Source organism: Eulemur rufifrons, chromosome 6 (genome assembly GCF_041146395.1).
Source record: "Eulemur rufifrons isolate Redbay chromosome 6, OSU_ERuf_1, whole genome shotgun sequence".
Classification (NCBI taxonomy): domain Eukaryota; kingdom Metazoa; phylum Chordata; class Mammalia; order Primates; family Lemuridae; genus Eulemur; species Eulemur rufifrons.
Window position 1 is genome coordinate 64,327,410 of NC_090988.1, and position 26,130 is coordinate 64,353,539.

Below are 26,130 nucleotides of genomic sequence, written 5' to 3' on the forward strand. Positions count from 1 at the left end.
AAAAAAGGTCTTTTGCAACAATTTAGATGGAACTGGAGATCACTATCCTAAGTATCTAAAGAATGGAAAAACAATCACCACATGTATTTGTTATTAAATTGGAACTAACTGATGAGCACATATGTGCACAGAGGGAAGTAAAATTCAGTGGAAATCAACCAGGGGGGGAGGGGAAAAGAGGGGATGGGCGAAACCTACCTAACAGGTACAGTGAACACTAGCTAGGTGATGGATACACTTATAGCCCTGACTCAAGCATTATAGAAGCAATCCATGTAGCCAAAAACATTTGTACCTCCATAATATTTTGAAATAAAAAAAGTCAAATGATAAGGTTAAGGATGAATTTATATTGTAAAACTCTGAAGCCTCAAACTTAATCATCAATGTAACATGTGTGTCAATAAGAACATAATGTCTAATTCTGCAATGTTGTAAATCCCTAAACAAACAATGTAGGGAGAAAACTCCTAGGACAGAAATTCATGACCGTCCATTCAGAAAATCCTGTTTGAAAGAATTCCCACATAAATAAAGAGGCATAAGACATTCTAACATTAGAAATGTAACCTCAAGTGCTACATGTGTTATAGAGCAGGGTTCATGAACCATGGCCCATGGGTCAAATCCATCCCACTATCTGTTTTTGTACAGAATGGTTTTTACAATTTTAAATAGTTGAGAAACAAATGTAAAGGAATATTATTTCATAACATTTTGGACAATGATATGAAAGATAAACTTCAGTGTATGCAAATAAAGTTTTATTGGGACACAGCCACATTAATTCATATACACATTATTTATGGCTGCTTCACTGCTATAATGGGAAAGTTGAGTAGTTGGGACAGAGACCATATGGCCTACAAAGCCCAAAATATTATCTACCATATGGTCTTTTACGGAAAAAGTTTGCCAACCCCAAGCTATAGAGAATAAATGGCCAGAAAGACAAGGACTATTCACGCCATGATATTGGCTATACTTTGTGAGAAAAGTTTTCAAGTCAGAGGATTTAAACAGCTACAAGGCATCTCTGATTATACGATAGACATCAAACGGGAGAGACTTCAACTTCCAATCATGAAGGAGTAACAGGAACCAGGATTTACCCTCCTACTTTAGGCAATTAAAAAATTGGACTAAATATTAATACATGAAACAACTGTTTTCAGACATTATACACTGGAGACAGCACAAAGTAAAACAAATAAGGTAAGCTTTAAGACTGCCCTGGCTTTCTACCTAGAGGCACATTCCAGACTGTAAAGGGGATAGCAGATTCCAAGCAGGGCACAAATGTTTCCCTGAGATGAAAATCAGAAAGTCTGAAGCAGCTGGAAGTTTCAGGACAAAGTACTGGAAGGGAGAGACAGCTACACAGAAAAAGAGCTCCAAAAACATGCATAGGGTCAATTAGTCTTTGCTGAATATTAAGATACATATGTATAGAGTGCAACTCTAGGAGGTTGAGCAAAGAATGACCCAGGAACTGTGAAAAGGATGGTTCCCCTTAGCTCACATGGAGCTGGAAATTGACTGAGTTCCCACAAGCCAAATTGGAAAGTCCTTATTGATTACCCAGGGCATTCAGTAGACGGCCATTCTTTAGTAGTAGAGCCAAACCATCCTGGAAAAAGGCTACTTGAGACTGCATTAAGCTTAAAAGAAGACCTGAAAGGATCAAATTGACATGCAGTTAAGTAAATTAACTGGCTACCACAACAAAGCGCAAAATTCTTCATATGAAGACAACAAAATTTAGACACCCAACAACATAAAATGTACAATGTCATCATCTAACCAAAACTCAACATATGAAAAACCAAGAAAATGTGACCCATAACTAAATAAAATTTAGTCAATAAAAATAAATACAAAAATCAGAGATAAAGGGATCTGCCAAGACATTAAAACAGCTGTTATAACAATGTTCGACTATACAAAGCAGCCTTTCTCAACAGGGTGCTGTGAGAGAACTGAGTCCCATGGAAAGCTGGGTGACCATTTTCTAAACTCCCCCAAGCTAGTACCATTCTAAATGCATAGGTGAAAAGTTAATCATAACACACAACAGATAAGGCAGTAGGGCTCAATTCTCTGGGCACCCAGTTGAGAAGGGCTGGTTAAGAGGAATATTTTAACATAATGAGGAGATAAATAGAATATACAAAAAAAAAAAATCCAAATAAAACTTTGAGGGAAAAAACACAAAGTCTGAAATAAAAATTCACTGGGTTAAGATTAATAGCAGATTGAACAACTGCAAAAGAAAAGGTTACAGAACTTGAAGATGTAGCAACAAAAATAATCCAAAGTGAAGCATGAAGAGAAAAGTAAACTGAAATAAGATAAAATTTGAAGGGTTTTCCATGAAATCTGGATATCATGTAAGCAACCTCTTGTTATCTGGAGTTACCCATGACAAAAACTATCCCAACTGTAGGTACTACCAAGGATATGTGACAGTGCTATGATATCAAAAGCCACAGGATAAACGTGGTATCCTCCTGGGCAGTAATTTTACTTCAAGATCTGAAAGGAAAGATATTTCTACATCAATGTATATTATGAAGTACAATGTAAAATTCTGTAATTTTTATTAGCTTTCAAACAAATGTATTGTGTGCTTTGCTTCAGCTGTTTTAGGCTTCATCCTGGGGGGGGGGGGGGGGCGTGTATCTATTCCTCTATAGTTAGGGTTCTCTGCTAGGAGCACTTCATAGAAAAAGTTTAAGAAATGCTGACTCATGGAAACATTCCAGGTATCACTAAAAACACCAAACTGTTTCACATCAACTTCACCTGCTGAATGATCAAAGTGGACTTTCAGATTCAAACCCTAAGGCACTGTTAAGAAAAGGCACAGAGCTACTAAAAAAGTTTTCTCTAACATTTGTTCCCTTGAGAAACCACTAAAACAAAATGAGTAATGGAGCATCATCTTGTGATAACAGATCCATTTTAATTCTAGCACCTGAAGCTATACAAGGGTATGCTTTATAAACTTCATGGGACTGTTGTACACATTCAATAAAGTGACAACTGTGCAATACCACTTAGTATCTCAAAATCAGGAACATACTTTTGAATTGTTTAAACACAATCCACAGAATTAAAAACAAAATCAGAAGCCATCCACAGTTATACTAATTGTCATTTAAAAGTTTTACACTTAATACTTGATATAACAGTCAATATCTAGTAGGGGATATTGAAAGTGATTTCAGAGTCCATTCTGTCGTACTCTATTGGGAAGGTTTGAGTAGATACGTGACTGGCCAAAGGTGGGTACAACCAGGACCAGACAGACCAGCAAGTAAAAGTTCTACCACAGTTTCTGTAGTTTCCACTTTTTTTCTTTGTCAGTTAAAAGTGAACAGTGAGAATTAAATACTTATCTTTACATATACACAAGGTATGCTGTGAAAGCATATTTGCTTACAAACATATAAAAATACTTGTTAACTAGTTTGATAAGAAAATAATGTATAAAAGTATATAGCAAAAACATTAATCATCTCTGACCCTGGAAAGATCAATTCCATATTTTATATTACATCAAACAAAAACAGTTTTAGTTTTTTTGAATCCCTTATCCAGAAATACTTGAAAAGGAAGACAGACAGATATTTCTCATTTTTACCCTTAGCAAGACTGTGAAAAGGGTTAAATTAAAAAAATCAAGTACACTGAAATGCCTAAGTCTAGAATGAGTCCAAATATTTGGCCACAAAGAATATGATCATCTTGAAGAGTAGGAGTAATAACAAAGGTTTTTATAAGCAGTTTTTAATCCATAAATACAATAGGCATTTTGGTATTTTGGCCATCGGAAAACAAAAGCTGTAGCATCAGTAAAGGTCTGAGATGTCTCACTTTTGTAGATTCAATTCAGTGTATTTAAGGTTAACTAAAGTTGACATTGAAATTTTTAAAGATAGGCAAAAATTCACATTTAAGAAAACTCCATATATTTCTATTTAGAGTAACAGTAGGCAATATGATTCCGGAAGTTAAAAATTATTTTCCAACCTGTGGCTTCAGCTTGGCAAACAGCTTAGGTTCCAAAACTGATTCATCTCTATTAAAATGTAAGCACTTAAAAAAAGAATGTGTCTGTGTATATAGACATATATTTTAAAGGAATCAGATAATCTTTGAAGCAGCCTTAGTGTTTCCTTTAAATTTGTGTGGAAATGACCATTGTATTAGCTTCACGGAAAGAATTAGCCAGCTTCTTGGTCTAAGGCTAATATGGTGATCATTTGTCTAAGGCTAGAAAGGTACCAACATGATGTAAACTGTAAGGAGAGAAGATGAGGGCTTTTCCTGGCAGTTGGTAGCTAAAACTTGAGGGAGTCTAGAAAATGACACAATGGCAGCCTTTCTTGTCTTTTTCTTTCCGCGTTGGTTCTGGTGAAGGAGGACATTCCTGCTCTTGAAATTTCCTGTAAGAAAGAAAAATCTAAAATATAATTGCCTTCCTAGTAATCTACTATTAGAAATGCAAGTTATTTGGGGGCTAGTCTAATTTAAGTGCATATGCGTTTCAATGTTAAATTTCAACTAAGGATCAAAGCAAATATTTGCCCCTAACTCCTCAAAAAAGGGCACAAAGGCTTCAACACTAGCATAAGCAGAGCTAAGTTGCTTTAATGAGTGAATCCTGAATCACACGAGATACTAGACTCAGCAACCTGACTTCCTTTCGCAGTTTGAAACTCCACGACTCTAAGGTATGCTTAAGCATAAACATCCATCGCTAGAGCACAAGGGAGTAAAGCACCCTTACGAGGTATGCAGTTCTTATCCCGGTTCTGCCACTTATTCCAGTCAGTATTAGACAAGTTAGTTGACCTCTCTGAGCCTCAGTTTTTCAGAAGGGAATAATGGAAATCTACCTTTCACAGTTTCTATGAGGATTAAAGATCTTATGATATTTAAATATGCCTAGGAGTGCCTGGCATTAAAAAAAGCCAAAAAAACCTCCTCCACCCACTCCTCACTCCTGATTGACTGGTGGATAAGGATAGATCCTAGGGATCAAAACAAGGACAAATTATTTCAAAAAGGCAGTAATAATTATTTTACGAAGGCACTGTTTCATCAGTTGTTTAATACTAAAATGGAAACGGAATGGGGGCTGAGGAATACTTATAAAATTTTCCATCTTAACCATTTTAAGTGTACAATCCAGCGGCATTAAGTATGTTTACATTGTTGGACAATCATCACCACTATCTATCTCCAGAACTCTGTACCTATTAAACAATAATGAGACTGGGATTTTTAACAAACTACTAAAACCCCAAAATTTACAACCTTTACTTCTTCTCCTCTGCACAACCCTGGGAAGGGGCTAACAAGTACAAGAAGACCATAGCTCAGGTGTTAATTCACCTTAGACACAAAGAGTCCACTCCACATTCCTGTCAAACTATCTAACTAGCGGAGAAACATGGTAGATCTAGAGAGCAGAGGGTGAAGTAGGGGCCAAGCCACCAAGACTCAAAATAATCACATCAAACTCCACCCACTAAAGTAGCTTGATCTTTCTCACCCACAAACATATATAGGAACTCTAGCAGACCTCACCATCACCTCAAGCTTCTTGGAACCCATTAACACTTTCTAAACCACAGGGGCTCCCCAGGCCACCTAACAGAAAAATTCTTTGTAGTGTGGGATGTTATACTTCACACCTTGTAGGATTATGGAACCTCCACTCTCTGGCTTACTCTTAGCCTGGGAGGAGTTGGGTAAGAAGCAAAGCTAAGAGCACAGGCTCCAGAATCAGAGAATTGAATTCAAGCCCCAGTCCTGCCATTTAAGATATCCAAACCTTGAACAAGTTATTTAACTTCTCTGCACCTCTGTTTTCTCATCTCAAAGTGAGGATAAAACAAAGTACTCAGTTCAACAGGCTGTGCTGAGGATTGAATGTAAAAACGTAAGTAAAGCATTCAGCACAGAATCTGGCAGAGATTACCACTCAAACGTTAGCTGCTGACATCACTGCGTTCATACCACCATGACCTTTGGAACTGCATTTATTCTTTCAAGCTCTCTACATGCTTTCTACTTCAACATAACTAAATTAGATTTTATATACTGGAAGTACCCAGAATATGTACTTAATTAAAATTTCTAACATACCACGTGCATTTATCCCTAGAAAGGAATCACTCCTATATAAAATTTCCTCTTTCTTACTAAAAACATTTAATGGTAATTTATTAAAGCATGCTTCTAGAATGTGTTTTCCTTACCTTATAACTCGGACAAGTTCATGGAAAGCTTGATCTACATTCATCCTAATCTTTGCTGATGCCTCCATGTAAGTTACCTTAAGCTGCCGGGCTAACTGCTGTCCTTCTTCCTGTGTTACCTGAAAATCCAGAAGTTGCATTTAAGGCATATTTTTAACAATTAGATTTGCTCCATCTAATCCTGGCCACAGACTGTGCTGATAATCCAGCCAGAGGCCAAGCTGTTTTATCATAAGATGAACCAAAACACTTAATAGCTCAACATAAACTGAAGCTCACCTCTGCGAAACAATGCAGAAGAACATACTGCTGATGATGGAAATACTCCCACACAACAGTATCTCCAGCTAGAGGTTACACAAAAACTATTAAATACAACAGTATTACATTCTAAGAAGGAAAAGTATAAGGTGCTATGAAAATATAGAACCCTGTCAGGGAGGTCAGGGAAAGCTTTGAGGAAGTGATGCTGAAGCTAAGAACTAAAAAAAGAGTATGGAGTTGGGGTGAGGAGGTGTGAGAAGTTCCCTTGACAGAGGAAACAGCATGTGTGAGTCCACGAGGGCAAATGGGCTTTCCAATTTCTAGGAATTGAAAGAAGCCTAGTATGGCTAGAATACAATAAGCTAAGGGAGAAAATAGCAAGAAGTGAGGATGGAGAGAAGTGTAGGCTTCCAAGGCCACAGGGTCTTTTTGTCGTGGCATTCCCCAGTGCCTGATACACAGGAGATGCTTGTAAATATGTGGGGGAAAAAATGAATTATGAATAGCATCACAGGTCCTCAGAATGCCTTATATTTGGTGGTCAAGGAAGGGCAGTATAGCTGATTGATGTATAAAACGGTAAGTGAGAACAAGAACTGAATGTGGGTAAATACCCTACATATTTTAAATGGAAAGGAACTGAATAGTGATTTTTACCTAAAATTATTAAACTAAATTACATTTACATTTATATAGTAGGGCTTAAAATTATATTCCTGAAAAAAAAATACCTTTTATTGCTGCCATTATCACAAAATAAACACTTGCAGAAAAGTTAGAAAAGACAGATGGGGAGAAAAAAGAAAATTTAGGAACTTATCACTCATAGAGAACAACATTCTTCCAGTCATCTTTCAGTTACACACATTTTCCACACTATAAAAACGGGGGTATAACTTTATACGTTTATCTCTGGAAATACTCTAAACTCACTTATCTAGGAAGTTCTTTTGTAAATTCCATAGGGCTTTCTACATATCCATGTCATTTGCCAATAAAGACAGTTTTATTTCTTCCTTTCTGATGTCCATGTCTTTTATTTCTCTTTTTGGCCTTACTGTACTGCCTAGAACCTCCAGTACAATGATAAAAGTGGTAAGAGGGATACTCTTGATTGTCTCTGATTTTAAAAATGAAGCATTAAATCTTTCACCATTAAGTATGCTGTCAGTTATAGGATTTTATCATAGATGCCTTTTATCAGGTTAATAAAGTTCCCCACTATTTCGTTTGTAAAGAGTATTTATCAGGAATGATGCTGGATTTTGTCCAATGTTATTTTCTGCATCTACTGAGATGATCGTATGGTTTTTCCTTTTTAGTCTGTCAATATGATAAATTATATTGACTTATTTTCAAATATTAAACCAACAATGCATTCCTGTAATATACTCCATTGAGTGATGTATTTCCCTTTTTATATATTGTTAAATTCTATTCACTAACATTTATTAAGAATTTTTACATCTATGCTCAAGAGAAAGTGGACTGTAGTTTTCAATGTCTTGTCTGGTTTTGGTTTCAAAGTAATGCTGGCTTCATATGTTAAGTTGGAAAGAATTCTCTCTTCAATTTTCTAGAATAGTGTATATAAAATCAGTACTATATCTTCCTTACATGTTTGGTATAATTCACTAAATCCATCTAAGCCTGGAGTTTTCTTGGTAAAAAGTTTTTAATAACAAACTAAATTTCTTTATAGATACGTTACTATTCAGGTGATCTCTTTTTTTCCTTGAGTGAGATTTAGTAGTTTGTTCTTTTCAAGGAATATGTCTATTTCATTAAACTTGTTGAATTTAGTGGCATAACGTTGTTCACAGTATTTCTTTATTATCTTTTAAACATTTGTAAGATTTGAAATATCAATACCTCTCTCATTCCTGATACTGACTTATGTCTTCTCTCTTTTTTATCTGATCATTCTAGCTGGAGGCTTGTCAGTTTGATGATCTTCTAAAAGCTAGTTTGGGATTTTTATTTCTTCTATAATTTTCCTATTTTTAATTTAATTGGTTTCTATTCTTATCTTTATTATTTCCTTCCTACTTACTATGGTTTTAATTTGCTCTACTTCTTTTTCTTCTAATTTCTTAAGATAGATGTTAAAGTCATTGAATTGAGACCATTTTTCTTTTCTAATACAAATATTGAGTGCTACAAATTTCTCTATATATACCTCTTTAATAGCATCCCACAAATTTTGATATGTTGTGTTCTAATTCTCATTCGGTTCATAATACTTTGTAACTTCCATTTTGATTTTTTTCTTGGACCCGAGGTTAGTTAGAAATATGTTTGTTTCCCAATATTTGGAGATTTCCTAGATATATTTCTGTTATTAGTTTCCAAGTTATTTCCATCATGATCAGAGAATGTATGTTGTCTGACTAGAATCCTTTTAAATTTATTGAGGTTTGTGTATGATCCACTTTCATTTCAAAATAATGTATTCTCCTGTCAGTGGGTGGGGTGCTCACTGAATATCAATTAAGATATGTTGTTTGATACTTTTGTTCAAGTCATCTATATCCTTACTGATTTTCTTTCCCCTTCTCTCTCAATTTTTGAAAGAGGAGTATTGAAGTCTCTGGCTATAAGTGTGTATTGGTCTATTTCTCCTTGCAGTTCTTCCCATTCTTGTTCAAATTTGAAGCTATTATTAGATAATGAACGTTTAGGATTGCTTTGCCCTCTTGATGAGGTAATCTCTATCATTATGAAACAACTTTCTTTATCTCTGGTAATACTCTTTGCTCTGAAATCTACTTTGATATTTATACAGCTTTTAATTATTTTCATTATTGTTAGCATTGTATAGCTTACCCCATCCTTTTACTTTTAATCTGTTTCTTTACATTTAAAGTAGATTCCTGTAGGGTCTTGCAATTTTACCCAATAAAATGTCTGCCTTTTAATTGAGGTGTTCACAGGCAGGTTCTGCATAGCACTGGCATATCTAAGTTTATATAATTTTTAAATTTACCTTGCCTTTTTCAAAATAACATGTACCATAAGGCCTATACATTTGAAATATAAATCAAATTACTCAAGCAATTAACAATCAGTAAGGAAGCCAATTACGAAGGAAAAATTCACAAAACCAATTTAGAAAGGACAATTTCTATTTTAAGGAAGTTTGACATGGGAAATTCCTTCCTATAAAAATATCTCCATATTGTCACAAATTCTGTTCCTTCTTCCTGAGATGTCAGACTTTCTCTCTCAGACCTACAATCTACTGACCTTTCGAGCCTTGAGCAATCAGAAGGTCTCCCCCTAGTATTGATGCTGTTTTGGAAGGATTTCCTTAGAGCTCCCGTCACACCCTACGGTTACCACGGACAAAACTGTTAACACACCACACTATAATTTTTGCTTCTGTTTTCTCCTTCTCTCACCACTTCAATATGTCCTCTGAGGCTAGGAAGAAAGGCTCATTTGTCTTTGTACCCAAGACTTAGAAATAGCAGTTAACTAAACACATATCAAGTAAATGGAGTATGACTAATTAAATAAGTACATCCTAAAGTAAAAGAAAATATAAAAAGAAAAACAAATACTTAAGTCGATCTCAATAAATAACTTATTTTATTAATATAAATTTGTTTGAGGAGGGAAATATATGTCCTTAGAGTTTTGCTATTTGTCTTTCTGCTCAATTATTCCTCAAAAAGGTACCCTGCCCTACCTGTCATGCATAATGTAATTCAGATATAGAAGAACAGCAAATGACCTATCTGTATACCTAGTAAAAAAGTTAATTAATTCACACTCTAGATGACAAAACAATCCTGCTGCTAAGGTTGTTTGTGTGCCTCATTCATTTATTTTTAAAGCATGGTTTCATATCACTGTTTTCCAGGAACCAAGGCCAGCAAAGTATGTTCACACATTTCTGGTCAAAAGATCTCTAACGATATATAAAGTCACTTGAGCATACTGATATAGCCTACTTTTAACTAAGAAGTAGAAATAGCATTGCTACCACCAAAGCACAAAAAAAAAAAAAAAAAAAGACAGACAGACAGACAGAAAGAGGGAGAACAAAAAGGACAATACATGGGACAAAGCCACAGCATTATGAAGCCAGAAATCAACAGAAAATTAAAAGCTACATAAACAAGTATTTCCTAGAGGTTCCCCAACCCAGAGAATTTTACAAAGATAACAAATACTAAGCCTTATCTCCTAGCTCTTCTGATTTGGTAGATTTGAGCCCTACCCATAAATGTTTTGTTTTAAACAACCAAGGTGAATCTGATGCAACAAATTTATATACCTACATTTGGAAACTTCCAGTGAGACTCATTTCAAAGGCACAAATATTAGTAGAAATCCATAATAATATGCATGAGTTCATTTAGTTCTGTGTGCTTCCAAACAGAGGAGAGCAAAATAGGAATAAGAGCAATTTTATCTGAATGAATTGATTTTAACAGAAATAAACTACAATCTTTCCAACACTCACTTAGGGTTGTGTCAAGTTAATAAAGTTTACAGAAGCAAAACTTGTTTTAAAAAATATCTATTATGTAGAAAGAATTATCACATTAATACCACATCTTGACTCACTGATGCCCAGATTCATTCATTCAACAAATATTTATTTAGTGCACACCTTTGTTCTATGTGCTAATGATAAAGCATGAACAAAACTGACCAGTCAAAATTGATAAGGCTTCATAGTACCTATACTCAATGTCTTACAAACCTTTTGGGTTCACACAAGGTACAAACAGGTAAGGCTGGAAGACTGTATTATTGTGGGGGGGCTCTTTTCCCTAGGAGGCTACAGGGAGCACATCGTGGTCAAAGGTACTGACAGGGGGAGTCTGGGTTAGTATAGTGACTTTTCTCAAATTAATGGTTCACAAACCCCCAAGGAAATGGCCTTAAAAAAAATTAAATCTTAAAAAATTGATGAATTGTCTATGCTAGGTTTACAAGGTAAGCAATGCTGTGTTCTCAATTATTTCCAACAGTTTATACTGATTTGAAATGAAGATCAAACTTTTAACCCTAACTTTATAATAATTCAGACTTGAAAGAAACCTAGCAGGAAAATTTATTCTACCCTTAAGTATCATCAGTAAACATTTTTAAATCTTAGCATTGGGACAATATATCATCCTCTTAAGTCAACGTTTTAAATGTGATTTGCCTCCAACAAAATTTTACATATACAACTCAAATCAAAGACTGTGTTTTAAACAGTTAACTACAAAATGAAAGGCTGTCATCAATGTTGTTTTATCAACCAATTTTTCCTAATGTTTGCAACTTTCCAACAAAATCTTAAGAATCTATTAACACAAGGTTATATAAAAACAAGAGTACTCAAATACCAGCAACAGGAACAATTTCAACAATGAATTCCAAATGTGGGATAGAGGCTAACAACCTCAAAAAAAAAAAAAAAAGGCACAAAAATAACCCCCAAGTAATGTAGAGCCAGCATTAACTTATATCTGACCTTGTTTCCCTCCCCTGCAAAAAGATGAGTGCACAATATATACAAAAAAAATTTTTAAATAATAAAATTTTATTAAGTGGGCAAAGGAACAAGTGAAAATAAACTAGCCTGTAGCTGAATAACATTCTTTTCTTGCAAGTTACTGGTGTTGGAACTAGCCAATGAGAAAATTCAGTCATAAAAGTGACTTAGGAAAAATCCAGATATTGTAATTTAAATAAAGCCATGCTCTACATGAAGTTAATTAAGTATTAACAATGAATAAATTAGGAGGCTTTTAGGGGTAAACTTTAAGATTATCTAACTAAATTAGAGTTTTGGATGTTACCCAAGAAATTATTACATGTGAATAGAGCTAGTACAAATACTTGCAGGTTTATAAAGTCTTCTAAAATTTTGTGTAAAATTATTTGAAAATTTAATTTCCTCAAATCTTCCTTTTCATTTTTTACCTGTTGTGATTTTTCTAAGAGCCAACGTGCCAGAATCAGCTATAATAAACATTTAAGCACAGGTTTTTTGATCATGGGACTTTCAATTATTTTATTAACTCTGGTTTCCCAACAATGCTGTTGCTTCTCACCTGTCTTTGATGATCCAGATCTGCTTTATTACCAATTAAAATCATTGGAAACTCATCACGATCCTTTACTCTGAGAATCTGTCTTTGAAACTTATAGATTTCTTCAAAACTAAAAAAAAAAAAAAAATTAATCAGTTTGATCAAGTATCAGAATTTACCAAGTCTCATGCCTCAATTAGTATTTTATTATTTTTTCGTTTATATTAAAAAGAATCCAAATTCAGTAAAGCCTAGTAATCTAGACAGCAATCACAGATCTACATTTTAATATTGATACAAACCTGCCTCTATCTGTGACTGAAAACACCAACAGGAAACCCTCACCAGTCCTCATATACTGTTCTCTCATGGCTCCAAACTCTTCTTGTCCTGCTGTATCCAAAACTAAACAAAAAAACAACAAATATAACTGTATTTGTGTTCATTTTATAAACTGCTTCCCCACAAAGGCAAGCCTTGTGGGTCCCCTAGAGAGAGCTTCATACTCGGTATAGTAAGGAAATGGCATTCTTCTCTTAGTACTTTATTACGACTACTAAAGACAAACATATTCTAATAGCTGATAGTTTCGGGGTTTATCTTCATCAGGACAGACTGGCTTTGTGATTAGAATATATTAGCATACTAATTAAAAGTTTAAAAATATCAAACACATCTAATCAGATGGAGTCAGATAACCTCTGAAATCACCTACAATGTTTTATCCCTTCCATGGAAAAAACTGGGAAAGATAACTGTAAATTCAAGAAAGAAATCTGGGTTACATCCTCACCTCCCCCAACACACACATACACCATACTTAGAACAAATGCTAATGTCCTTGATCTCTGTGAATAAAAGAATCATACAAGTTAGAAGAAAGGGGTTTTCTTTTGTGGAGAGGTGAGATGTTTAGCAGACACAAAACATTACCTGTAAAAGCCTCTGTGTTATCAAATTTAAGATAATAAATATTGAACCCTTTTTATATTCACTTCACCCATTTTATTTAGCCTGGGCCAAAAGATGAAAATAGTTGAGACTGGGCATGTTCTTTCCAACTGTGCCAATAAATACAACTTCAACAAATTACAATAAGACTAGTTTCACCAGAACAAGATCAATTCGATTACTGTTTTACTTTTCATTTACTGAGGTATATTTAAATTGTTCAATATACAGACTCATCAATCAAAACTAGTGAGAGATGGGCTTATATTCAAAATCATCTAATATTTCAAATATACTATTTAACCTAGCAAAACATCAGAGCTTACTTTTTTAAAATATGATATGTGAACTATCAAATAAAGGAAGTTACTTACTATCTAGCCGGGCTGCTCTGTCATCTATCACACATTGCTTTGTGTAAGAGTCTTCAATAGTTGGATCATAATCTGTTACAAAATAGGACTGCAAAATAGAAAAAAAAAAAAACCCTTATTTTAAAATTCATGATTACTTGCTCATCAATGTACCAATGTAACTTTGTTTAACAAATTCTACTTATCCAGAACTAATCAAAATATTTTCACTGTATTAGAGTTTATCCTACTATGTCAATTCCACACTAAATGAAGTCTCTTCAGAGCACCTCCCAAGTGAAAAAAGGTACTAGATATCTCTGAATTTTCATATCTAAAATATGCAAGAAGATTGCAAAGGATCTACTGCAATTATATAAGGTTAAGAACCTAGATCTCAAGTTCTAGAAAAATTAGAAAAACACGGTAAGTTATTAATATAATTCTAACCTATTCAAATTTTCAGGCAATTGTAAGAATCAGTCCTAAGAATATAAGTAGTTGAAAAGAAATGGAGATAAGGCAAAGACATTCCATCTCCCATTTTTCTCACACTTTGTCTTATTCCCCTTTCAGCTATCTTACATATTATAGCAAGAAAATATCATTTCAGGATTTTTTCATTTGCAGGAACCTCAAACTTATTCTTTCACTGTTACCTTTGCTGCTTTTTATCTTAAATTCTATTTCTCTCCTCTGTTACCAAAGCCCCCCCAACTATTACCTTCTGAAATCATCACCATAAGGACAGTTGTTATCTAAGCAAGAAAGGAAGAATCTTAGCATACATTTCACAATTTTCTGTAAAAAGTTTTTAAAAGAAAACAACAATAATCTGAGAGAATGTATCTCCCCCTTATAGAAAAGCACTAACTAGAACGCTGATACCATCATCCTCCTTTTGTTCTGAGTATCTCCTTTACTCTGAACTGATTTCCTCAAGGCCCATTTTCCCACCAGCTCATTACAAAATCTGGGGAAATGACTTGGAGGAAGGCAGCTTATTGCTAGGAACCAGCACCAAGGGTGTTCAGCCTTCTTCAGGCAAGGATTCTTGGCAGCAGGACCTGCAGGGTCTAGGGACACAGCATTCTTAAGTGACACCCCCATGGCATGGTGACCTAAGCAAACACCAGAAAGCTGAACAATATTCTGAACAAGACAGTAAAGAAACTCCTGGTTTACAGAGGATACCAATCTGCCTGATACTATGTATGACTTTACATATTTATTTTTGAAGGATACTTTCCACATTTCATTTATATTTTAAGAATAACTTTAATCACAGAATTCCGTATCTATAATTCTATTTCCTTTGTGATGGTTTCACTTATCTATAATTCTATTTCCTTTGTGATGGTTTCACTTAAATGCATGACTTACTGAACAGTCTAATAGAAACATTTACCAACCGCAGTAACTTTTAATAGGAAGCCATCTCCACAATCATCTCATCCTCATTCAAAAATAAAAGGTTATCAAAACAACCCTGAACTTACTTTTTGGCACCCACACCTCTCCAAAAAGTAGATAAAACTGGCAACAATATTCTTTGTACTCACTACTCTAAACAACATGAAACTACAGCCTTTTACCAAGCAAGCTGGATAGAGCATCATTTATACTTTTTAAGATTAGCTCCAGAACATGTCTCTCCACAGCAAATTGATACTTCTTGCCATGCTTTCATGTTCTAAAATCTGAATTTCACTGACTACTCCTAGTTTATGCCTAAAAGTGCTACAGTGTCCCTACCACTTTGGCTGAAAATATAGCAAACACGTATTAAATATATTTTTACAAATGTCCAAGTCATGAATAATTGCCATTATTCTTTAAATGTGATGGGGTGTTTTGCATTGTGAGACTAAATTAGGATCTTAACATGTATAGAAAATTGTTGGTTTATGCAACTTTGAAGTCCATCATAATAAACTGTACTTCTTTTTAGTGGCTGTGGAATTTTCACATTTTCTTTGGATATCTTAGCTCTTAACACACAGTCTTACTATTGTAAGAATTCTGCCACCTTGTTAACACTGGCATGCATTTATTTCACTTACATTAATTTTTAAGACCAATTAATAGTTTGGGATTTATGGATATTTAGGTCCACATCTCACCAATGCTGTGTTCTATTTTCATAATTTGTCCATAAAGACCAACATCGTCTTGCTGCGTGTAAGTTGTAAAGAGACAGCCTCATTGAAAGATTCTTCCTCCTAAGGAGGCCTCTGGGGCCTGATTGCCACAGAATCAAAAATCCCTTTCCCCGCCTCATTCTAGTAAACCGTAGGTCAGAATACGTCTAAGAAGAACAGTCATGTGTACACGTAACAAATAAAACCATCACCTCCCACCACAAAGACATAACATTTTTGTTACTTAAACTTGGATATCAGATATTTGAAGCAACATATCACCAATAAGAAATCAGTCTCTAGTGACGGATAGTCCTGGGTTTAATTCTAACTCTACTACTTCTAGCTGTGGGACCTGAGGCAAATCACTTTGCCTCTCTAGCCTCCAGGATGTGTAAAACAGAGATAATAACAAAACCTTGTGAAGCAGATAAAATGAAGTAATACATAAAAAGTGCCAAGGCATGCTGATGATTAATAAATGTTAACCATAATAACTATTATTTTTGTCATGCAGTTATGATAGTCTGAACTAGCGTTTTTATTCAAGTATAGAGATCTGAGTTGTTGCTATAATAATTCCAGTCCTAGTTACACCACAGACCAACCATGTGACCTCTGAGACTTAGTATCCAAATGTTATTAATCAAGATAAAAGTTCCCCATCTGGGGTTCTTGAAATATTTTCTGGATCTGAGCAGTAATTACACAAGTATATACATAAGTAAAAATCCATCAAGCTGTACATTTAAGATTTGTGTATTTTTTGTATATATATGAATTATTACCTCTATTGGATATATAAATTAAATGGCTCTCTGCTGCTTATGGGATTCAGTAGTTCCATCACATAGTATGCAAAACCCTCCAGTTAGTATGTGCTGTTCACCATTCAAAATCTTATTTCCCACTACTTGAAACCCTTCAGCCAACTGTTCTTGCTCTCTTGATTTCACTTATTTGTTCAACAATTATGCATGGAGCACCTACTATATACAGAGCACCCACTATATACTCTGTACTCCATAAGGACGAGGTCCACATAGCCCACTGCCTTTTACACAATATCCAATTGTTAACTACTATTGGGGGCACACTGATGCATGTTAAATGCACAGCCAGGCCAAAGAGCAGAAACAGCACAACATGCCAATACCATGCTTGTTCAGAAGGCAACAAAATTTAGGCAGTTAATACTGCAGTTATGCACAGGAACCATGTGTGCATTCACATAAACATAAGACCCCAGCAATCTGCCAGAAAAGAAAACAGTCTCTCTCCTGAAGTTGAAGAAAGTTACCAACCACAGCCCAGAAAGGACGTTCTGTAGCAGAAAATGAGAGGGGAAAAAAAAAAAAAAAAGCACAATATTGTATTAAGCCGGACAGTAGAGGTTCAGGCAAGGGCAGGGAGGAGGGTGGACTAAAGGGTTCAGAAGAGCACACTGAAGGGGAAAGGAGGGGTCAAGGGTGGAGAGAGCACTGTGCTTTCCTGATGGCACATGAAAGGATGTGTGTAGAAGGATACTACCCAGAAAAAGGGTAATGCCCCATTCAAAAGGCAGGACGCCTCCCTGGTAGTAAGAAGAGAAATGGACTTCAGTCTCTTTAAGGTTGTCGGAAGATGTGAAAAAACATTTAGGATTAGGGAAATTATCCCATTCAGACAGGGAGATCTATTTCCCCTGATAAAATCTGGTCTGGGTAAGGTATTATAATAGTTTAATAATAACAAGGCATTATAATCAGGATATTTCTGATTATATGCCACTAGATTGCAGAACAGGGGCTCTGGCTGGCCTCCTAAGAGAACTGCCAACTCAGTAACTCCCCACTCAAAGCAGCTACATTAAGGAGGACGAGGTAGGAGGTGAGGAAACAGAATGAGCTGCCCTTCTGCGTTCTGTGGGCAAGAGCGACAGCTTACTTTCTCCTGACACCAAGCTACTGGTGAGAGTGTAGTTCCCAAACACTGCCACAGAGTGGTGCCTGGTCTACACAGTGGGACTGGTAATTTATTGGAGATTCCGGGAAACTAAGTGAATCCAGCATATTGGTTAATTCTTCTACATTTGCATATAAAAAAGGATAGGAGGCTAGATCTAAGGTGTACCACTTGGGGAGTTGTGAACAAATGACAGGACATTTCTGAGCAGAGCACCATTCTCAGGAAAGTCTTGGGAGTCCTCTAAAACCATGACCTGTAGAAAGGGGAAGGGAACAGGAGAGGAGAGGGGAGCAGAGAGGAAGGAAATAGATGAAACAAACAAATGTGAGAAAACCTTGATAACTATCGAAATCTGGGTAATGTATATATGGGTGTATGTTCTCTGTACTTTTGGCACATTTGATAATTTTCATATTAAAATTATTTTTTTTAAATCTGGTGGTAGCACATAAGAGGATATGGGATCCTTTTTTAACCCTGAGCTTTCTTTCGCCTCACTCTACTCACAACACATCAACTAGAAGCCTGACATTTCTTTGTTCTATTTTTTAGTTTCTTTCTCTCTGTTCTCTCCCTCGCTTCCCTCTTTCTTCCTCCCTCCCTCCTCCTATCTCTCAACAACATAGGTATCTTATCTTTTATTTTTTACTTTTATTATCCATCCCTCTCCCCACCCAGCTAGAATATAAGCTCCATGAGGGCAGGGACTTTGTCAGAGAGGTAAAGTGACCTGCCTGGTGCTTAAACATCAAATCGCTTGCAGATCCAGCACTAAAATTGAAGGCTGCAGGCCCCTCGGCCAAGGCTCCTTCCACTTTACTACCCATCCACTCCAGAGGTGAGGCACACTCGCCCTCACCCTCCATCCCTGCTTCCATTGCTCCCATGAAAACTGAAATATCCTTGGTCACAATGACAGCAGTCTCCAGTGATGGAGCATTTATTGTGGGAAAGGCAGATTATAGTATTACATTCTATTACTTCATAAACATATTTTCTCATTCGATTCTCACAATGACCCTTTCAATAGATAGTCCCTTTTACAGACTTTAAGTGAGGCACAAAATTACATTCCTTCTTCAAGGTCACCCAACTAATAAATAGGAGAACTATTTAAATCCAGGTCTGATCCTAAGCTCATGTTCTAGAATTCTTGCTATTTAATAAAATTCATAAAATTTCAAATTTTTCATTCTTTTATTAACTTATAGAGGAGTAAAAGTACCACAAAAAAAAAGAAACAAGAAAAATCAAAACTAACAAATTCACATTCATTTCTTCCTGAGTTCCTGCTCCCCTCACTCCCTGCCCCCATACTGCATGCACATGGAACATTCTAGATGAAAAATTCTGTGATTCTCTTTTCCCCTCCAGTTTAAGACAGCATTCCCTTATTATTACTTCCATCCATAAAACATGTGCTATGTTTTTAAAATTATGATAAAATAAACCAAAACATGAGATTTTATAAGGGCTAGCTGTCTATTAACAGACACATTTGTGAAACGTTTACTAGAGGCAGCATGATGAACAAGAAAATGCATGGGCCAGTCTGGAGTCAGCGACCCTGAAATGCAAACCCATACGCCATCCTTACTTGCTAGCTGTTTGAATCCTTGAGTAAAGTGATTACAGCTCTAACCCCCACTTCCTCAACAGAAAAGGGCGAAAACAGCTAGTTTAAGGCAGGCATATTCCAATGCCCACTTCAGATGTGGCAGTGAAGGATAACGGAAAAGGAAAACCTCCCAGAGAACAGATGCAAGAAACTCCTCCCACTCCAGGGGTGGGGGGAAGCACACCAAGTTGCCCCTCAGGATCAAAGGGCTGCGGATCCCCAGTGACTGCTGTGTAACCTCCATTATCTTCTTCCAGGCTAGGAGTGTTGGCTGATGTTGCCCCATCGCTGTCCCAGCATCTTGGGTGAGTGAGGCTGCTTAGGGGGGGCGGCAGAGCAGAGTGGAAGGAGCCTGCAGTATAAGTCAGATGGACACAACAAAACTCTATCACTTTTATTAGCTGTGGGAAACTAGAGCAGCTCATTTAACCTGTCTGAACCTCAGTTTCCTTGTCTATGAGATGGAAATACCACTAACTTCGTAAGATTTTTGTGAAAAGTGAAAATACTAATGTGGAGTACAAAGCACAGTAGGTGACACACAATAGGCCCTTAATAAATTATAGCCAATAAAGCCCAAATCACGTCTTGCTTTCTTTGCAATGCCTTCAACACTCCAACCAGAAAACAGTCTCAATATCTTCTCACCCTTAAGGTGACAACAGCTTGGATTTTCCAAACTTCAAATGTTCTGTCTTACTGTTAAAAGTCGTGATTTGGAAAATATGTATACCAAGCATAATGTATACCATATAATTGATACTTTCACAATTGCTTGTTTTTTCATGTATGTGTATATATATGAATAACTGATATACTAAACTCAACAGGCTATAAGCATAAAAATTTTCTTTCCAAATCCCTCTGGTGAGTGAGTACTTTCCTTGCTCCTGAATGAAATCTAAGGCAAGTCTCAATTTTTTCCATTCATTCTTTGATTATAAATATCCTTGAGCCCAAAGAACATTGTAATTTCAATAATTAAGTGTCTTAATTGCATTAGTCAATACTCATCTGAATTAGAGCTTTGAGACCGAGCTGAGAAGTGTGCAACTAGGCTTAAAGAGAAGCATCCTTCTCTCCTCCACTACATGTGGAAGGAAGAAAGGACACAGAACACACCACATCCTAACAGCTCTCTCCAAAAACATCTTTGTCTCATAACCCTGAACTCTCTCAACACTTTTTATTCTCTGGAGGTAAGTATGGGCTAAGTGTGCAAAACCAGTTTAAAGCTACCCTCTGTGCAAGTCCTTGGAATTCGAGCATAACTTAGCACCTACTGTTTTATTCTCAGTCTTTGGGGTTTCAATAAAAGCTAAAATGGATTGGAGTTCAAGTTAAAATCCTGTTACATATGTCCCAGGACACATAAACTAGATTTTATGTGCCCAAGGCCTAGCTCATGCTTTTTAGAACTTTCTTGGCATTAAGCAGTACACCTTGCATACAGGATCTCAAAATATTGGCTGTTAGGAAACCCAATAATTATGAACACAGTAATGGAGAGTGAGGAATCAATTTCCCTGAGCACACTAAGGACCTAGTTAGCTATCAGTAGCCTCTATTTTCTAAAACACCAGCAGTGCAAATTCCTCTGGTAACACTAGAGAAGACTGCAGCAAGTTCAGGCAGCTGTGAGCCAGAGCTGGGCTCTTCCTTATGTCACTTTTTAACAGCAGCTGTCAAGTCACAGAGAACTTTTGTTCCCTGCAACATCCTCCCTTATTTTTATGTCAAATGTTTCCAATATGCTTAATATTCTTTCACTTAAGTACACATTTTTTCCTGACTGAAATTGCTATTTCATTTACTTTAACATGTATAATTACAGATGTCTCTATAATTTACCTCCCAGAACTCTAATACAGAATAATAAAAGCTACACTAAATTCAGTAATCCTTTTAGTTTTTTGGTTATTTGTTTTAAGAGACAGGATCTCAGTATGCTGCCCTGGAGTGCTGCCCAGTATGCTGGCTGGAGTGAAGTGGCTGTTCACAGGTGCTCTACAGCCTCCAACTCCTGAGCTCAAGTGATCCTGATCCTCCTGCCTCAGCCTCCCTAAAAGCTGGGACTACAGGGCCACATCACCATGCCTGGCTTACCTTTTAGTTTCTTTTTAACAAAACTTAGTGAGGGCTTCAGTCAATGTTGCCAACTGTTTCAGACTGACTAAAGCAACCGAGTGCCTTTCGTTTGACTTCTGTGCAATTTCAGCTAAGATATACGTACCTCACGTATGGTATTTGATTGCCAATGAATGGGCCTGATATGGACCAGCAAAAGTACAGTATAAAGATAATTTACAAACTGGTTCTGTCACAAAAGTTTGTTTCTAAGTCAGTCATTTGGTGCTCATTTCCCCAGAGAAAATTTTTTCTACATTGTAGTTATGTCCATAGGCCAGACCACAAAATCTATTGAATATGGTCCTGACCAGTATCAGCCCCAAGTTCTAACCTCTGAAGCAGTCATGGACTCTAGCCCAAGAAGAAATGGGAAGATAATTTTGTTTCCTTTCAAGAATACAGAGCCAGCCTTGTAAGACTCCTTATAAGAAGGAAAAGCTTGTCTTTGGGGCACCCTTTTTTCACCCCAGCCTCCTCAACCTGCCCTAATTCCCCACTACCACACTCTTGCCTGGCTTTAGTCTCTGTCTGAAAAATATTCTAGGTACAAAAACATTTACCTCTCTTCCCACTAGTCCTTCCAGTCCCAAATTAAACCCTCAGGAAAGCTAAATCTCACCCAGAGGCACTAGATAGGATATCATCCATTTAAATTAGAGCGCAGTGCAGTGTGAGATAACTCACCCCAACCTGTCAACTCACCCTTGGTCTTTTAAAAAGCAAAATTCTAAACCAGAATGAATGCCACAGGTCAAAAAGAAAAAGAAAAGCTTCAGACTCTGTGAAGGGAAAATTATACGTGGGGGTAATCCAACATTTATTTCATGGTCTCAGCTCCTTAAAGGGAGATTCAGCTTATTCTTCACAGCTTTTAACCTTACAAATCCACAGACTTTAAAGGGAAAGGAGAAAAGAGAAAGGATTTCCTCTTTCTTTCTTCCCCTCCCTCCACAGCTCTACTACAACTTACAAAACTAACCTGTTGGGTAAACAAGATGACACAAAAATGTTTAATCCTGAATACCAGTGGAGTGAGTTTGAAAACTGTCAACAAGAAGGAATGGGGCCTTGCCATGGTGACAGCCACTATTCATATACACAAACCATTTGTAGGTAAGACAAGCTTAACTCAGGTACCACTTTTGTAACTACATATTTATCTACTAGTCATATATACAAACCATTTGTAGATAAGACAAGCTTAACTCAAGTACTGCCTACATATTCATCCTTAGAGTTGGCATAATATTTTGAAGCCACTGAGCAACAATAAGCCCGCATGAACTATTTCACGTAATATGATAAAGGTAATTTCCCTTGAACTATTAAATATTTGTTTGCTCTCATGTCTGTTTTCTCCCCAATTATTGTATTCTCATCTCAACAGAAAACATATAAAGCCTAAATAAAGTTTTAAGGATAAGAATCAACAATTTTTTTTTTTTTTTTTTTGAGACAGAGTCTCACTCAGTCACCCCATGTAGAGTGCACTGGCGTCATCATAGCTCACTGCAACCTCAAATTCCTGGGCTTAAGCGATCCTCCTCCCTCAGCCTCCGGAGTAGCTGAGATTACAGGCACGTGCCACGATGCCCAGCTAATTGTTTTGTATTTTTGGTGGAGATGGGGTCTCGCTGCTGCTCAGGCTGATCTCAAATTCCTGAGCTCAAGTGATCCTCCTGCCTCAGCCTCCTATAGTGCTAGGATCATGGGCAAGAGCGACCACAGCGGGCCAAGAATTAACAATTTAAAAGCAGACTGACAATTGGTATTGACAGAAGTAACTGATAAACAACAGACAGAGCTATATCAGCCTAATTGTATATGGTATGTGAACATTAATAAATACTTAACACCATCCGCATGGGAGGTTTGAGTAAATCCTATTACATTTTCTCTTTCACACCAAGGCACAAGTCTTTGTGTCTTTCAGTTCTTGCCTTGACAGAACCTTGCACTCCGAGGGAATTAGTACATCCTTTCCACCCTTCTAGCTACTACCTTAGTAAAGTCAGCCTTCCTTACCTCTATATCTCATGTGGATCACAGCTGCCTAAACAACATAATGCTGACCTCTGCGGACACTTTAGATGAACAAGACAGTCCCTGATGTCTAGGAACACTCAAGTGTCCAGGCTTAGCCTGGGCCCTACCTCAGTATCCTTCTTCTCCCTACAGGGGTCCTCTACACACTGGGAGAAAGCATACAGAGCCTCCCTGTTGCTACCTTTGTTATTCACCTGACTTTGACAGGATACTATAGCTGACAATTGCTTCTCTTCTATTCCCAAACCCCAACATCACCATTTCTCTCCCTCTAGTCATCAACTTTCCCAGTCAATGTGTTCCTGCTCCTACATGAATGCTTTTCTTATATTGATAATCTCCTAAGTAATCCAGGTCCTTCCTAGAACCAGGGTCTCATCTTTTCGTTTGCTTTTAAGAGTATTATAGGGATATAATTCACATACTATAAAATTCAAAGTATACTATATTGAATTTAATCATTCACAAGGTTGTGTAACCATCATCATCTAATTCCAAAACATCTTCACTACCCCCAAAAGGAATCTCATACCCATTAGCATTCATTCCCAATTTCCCCCATTCCCTCCCAGCCCTAGAGCCATTTAAACTACTAATCTACCTTCTGACTCTGTAGGCTTGCCTGTTCCAGACATTTCATATAAATGAAATCATACTATATGTGATCTTTTGTGTCTGGTTTCTTTCACTTCACATAGTGTTTTCAAGGTTCATCAATGTAGCATGTATCAGTATTTCACTCCTCATTCCTTTTTACGGCATGCCATCATATGGATATACTACAATATATTTACCTATTCATCAGTAGACAGTTGCCTTGTTTCTACATTTTGGTTATTATGAACAATGCTGCTAAGAATATTCATGTACAAGTTTTTGTGTGGACATATATTTTCAGCTTTCTTGGATATATATATATCTAGCAGTAGAATTGCTAAATCATAGGTAACTCTGTGTTTAACCTGAGGAACTGCCATTGTTTTGCAACATGCCTGCACCATTTTACATTCCCACTAGCAGTGTTTGAGGGTATCGATTTCTCAATTTCCTTACCTACACTTGTGATTAAGCATCTGTCTTTTTGATTACAGTCATCCTAATGAGTGTAAAGTAGTATCTCACTGAAGTTCTGATTTGCATTTCCATAATGGGATATTGAGTACCTTTTTGTGTGCCTATTGGCCATTTATATGTCTTCTTTGCAGAAATGTTTATGTTTATGCCTGCCCATTTTGAAGTTGGGTTGCGTTCTTATTGTTTAACGTATAAGTACTTTATATGTTCTGCATACAAATCCTTTATTAGAGATAAGGTTTGCAAATATTTCTCCTATAGTCCCATTCTTATAAAGTCTTCCTTCCATAAATTAGCACATAGTTCCTAAATTTCAACCCTAGGCCAAAGTCTTGTTACCCATCAATAATTCTCCAAAATTCCAACTTCCATATACCTAGACTTCTGGTCCAGTGCTCGATCAACCAGTTATACTATCCTCCCACTAGGTGGTGGTTCTACTGTGCTGACTGCTGGCCTACAATAAAACTTCCATTGCTATACCTACCCCTCAAGCACCCCAGCCACCCCACTTCCAACCCTGAGCTTTCCCCCATCACAATGAACTTCTGCCTATACCATGCCCTGACACAGTTCACTTGTCCCTGTATGTGGATTTACCCCATTTTATCAAATCTAAGATGCCATCAATTATAAAACCATTACTTTATGTGCCAAGAAAAAAAGAATGCTACCAATACACCTATGACATGTCTTTGATTATGAGACATCTCAATTTCAGAGATACTAAAATGTAGCAGGGGGAAATGTCTGTCTGAGAATTGATGAACTACAGTAACTGGATTTCTCCAAGAACCAAAAGTAGACCTACCATTTGATTCAGCAATCCCACTACTGGGTATCTACCCAAAGGAAAAGAACTCATTTTATCAAAAAGACACCTGCACTCAAATGTGTATTGCAGCACAATTAACAATCGCATAGATGTGGAATCAACCTAAGTGTCCATCAATTCATAAGTGGATTAACAAACTACTCAGCCATAAAAAGAAATGAATTAATGTCTTTTACAGCAATTTAGATGAGACTGGAGAGCATTATCCTAAGTAAAGTATCTCAAGAATGGAAAAACAAACACCACATGTACTCTCTAATAATTTGGAACTAATTGACGGGCACAGAGAGAAGTAAAGGTCACTAGAAATCAAGAATGGGGGCAGGAGGGAGGAGGGGAGGGGTAAAAACCTACCTAACAGGTATGATGAACACTATTCAGGTAATGGGCACACTTAAAGCCCTGACTTAAGCACTATAAAAGCTACCCTTGCAACAAAAACATTTGTACCCTTTTAGTAT

General features: G+C 36.6%; 1 protein-coding gene across 5 annotated transcripts in view; it reads right to left on the reverse strand.

The window, feature by feature from the left end:
* Positions 1–2,943: 2,943 nt before the first annotated feature.
* Positions 2,944–26,130, reverse strand: part of RRAS2 (RAS related 2) — a 78,801-nt gene continuing 55,614 nt past the window's right edge. For all 5 annotated transcript variants that reach the window (XM_069469621.1, XM_069469617.1, XM_069469618.1 and 2 more), the window contains 5 exons: positions 13,900–13,987; positions 12,877–12,979; positions 12,596–12,704; positions 6,273–6,391; positions 2,944–4,451 (listed from right to left, as the gene is read on the reverse strand). In XM_069469621.1, the coding sequence (XP_069325722.1) occupies positions 4,364–4,451; positions 6,273–6,391; positions 12,596–12,704; positions 12,877–12,944 (384 nt within the window). In that variant the 5' untranslated portion in view covers positions 12,945–12,979; positions 13,900–13,987 and the 3' untranslated portion in view covers positions 2,944–4,363. The remainder of the gene's footprint in view (positions 4,452–6,272; positions 6,392–12,595; positions 12,705–12,876; positions 12,980–13,899; positions 13,988–26,130) is intronic.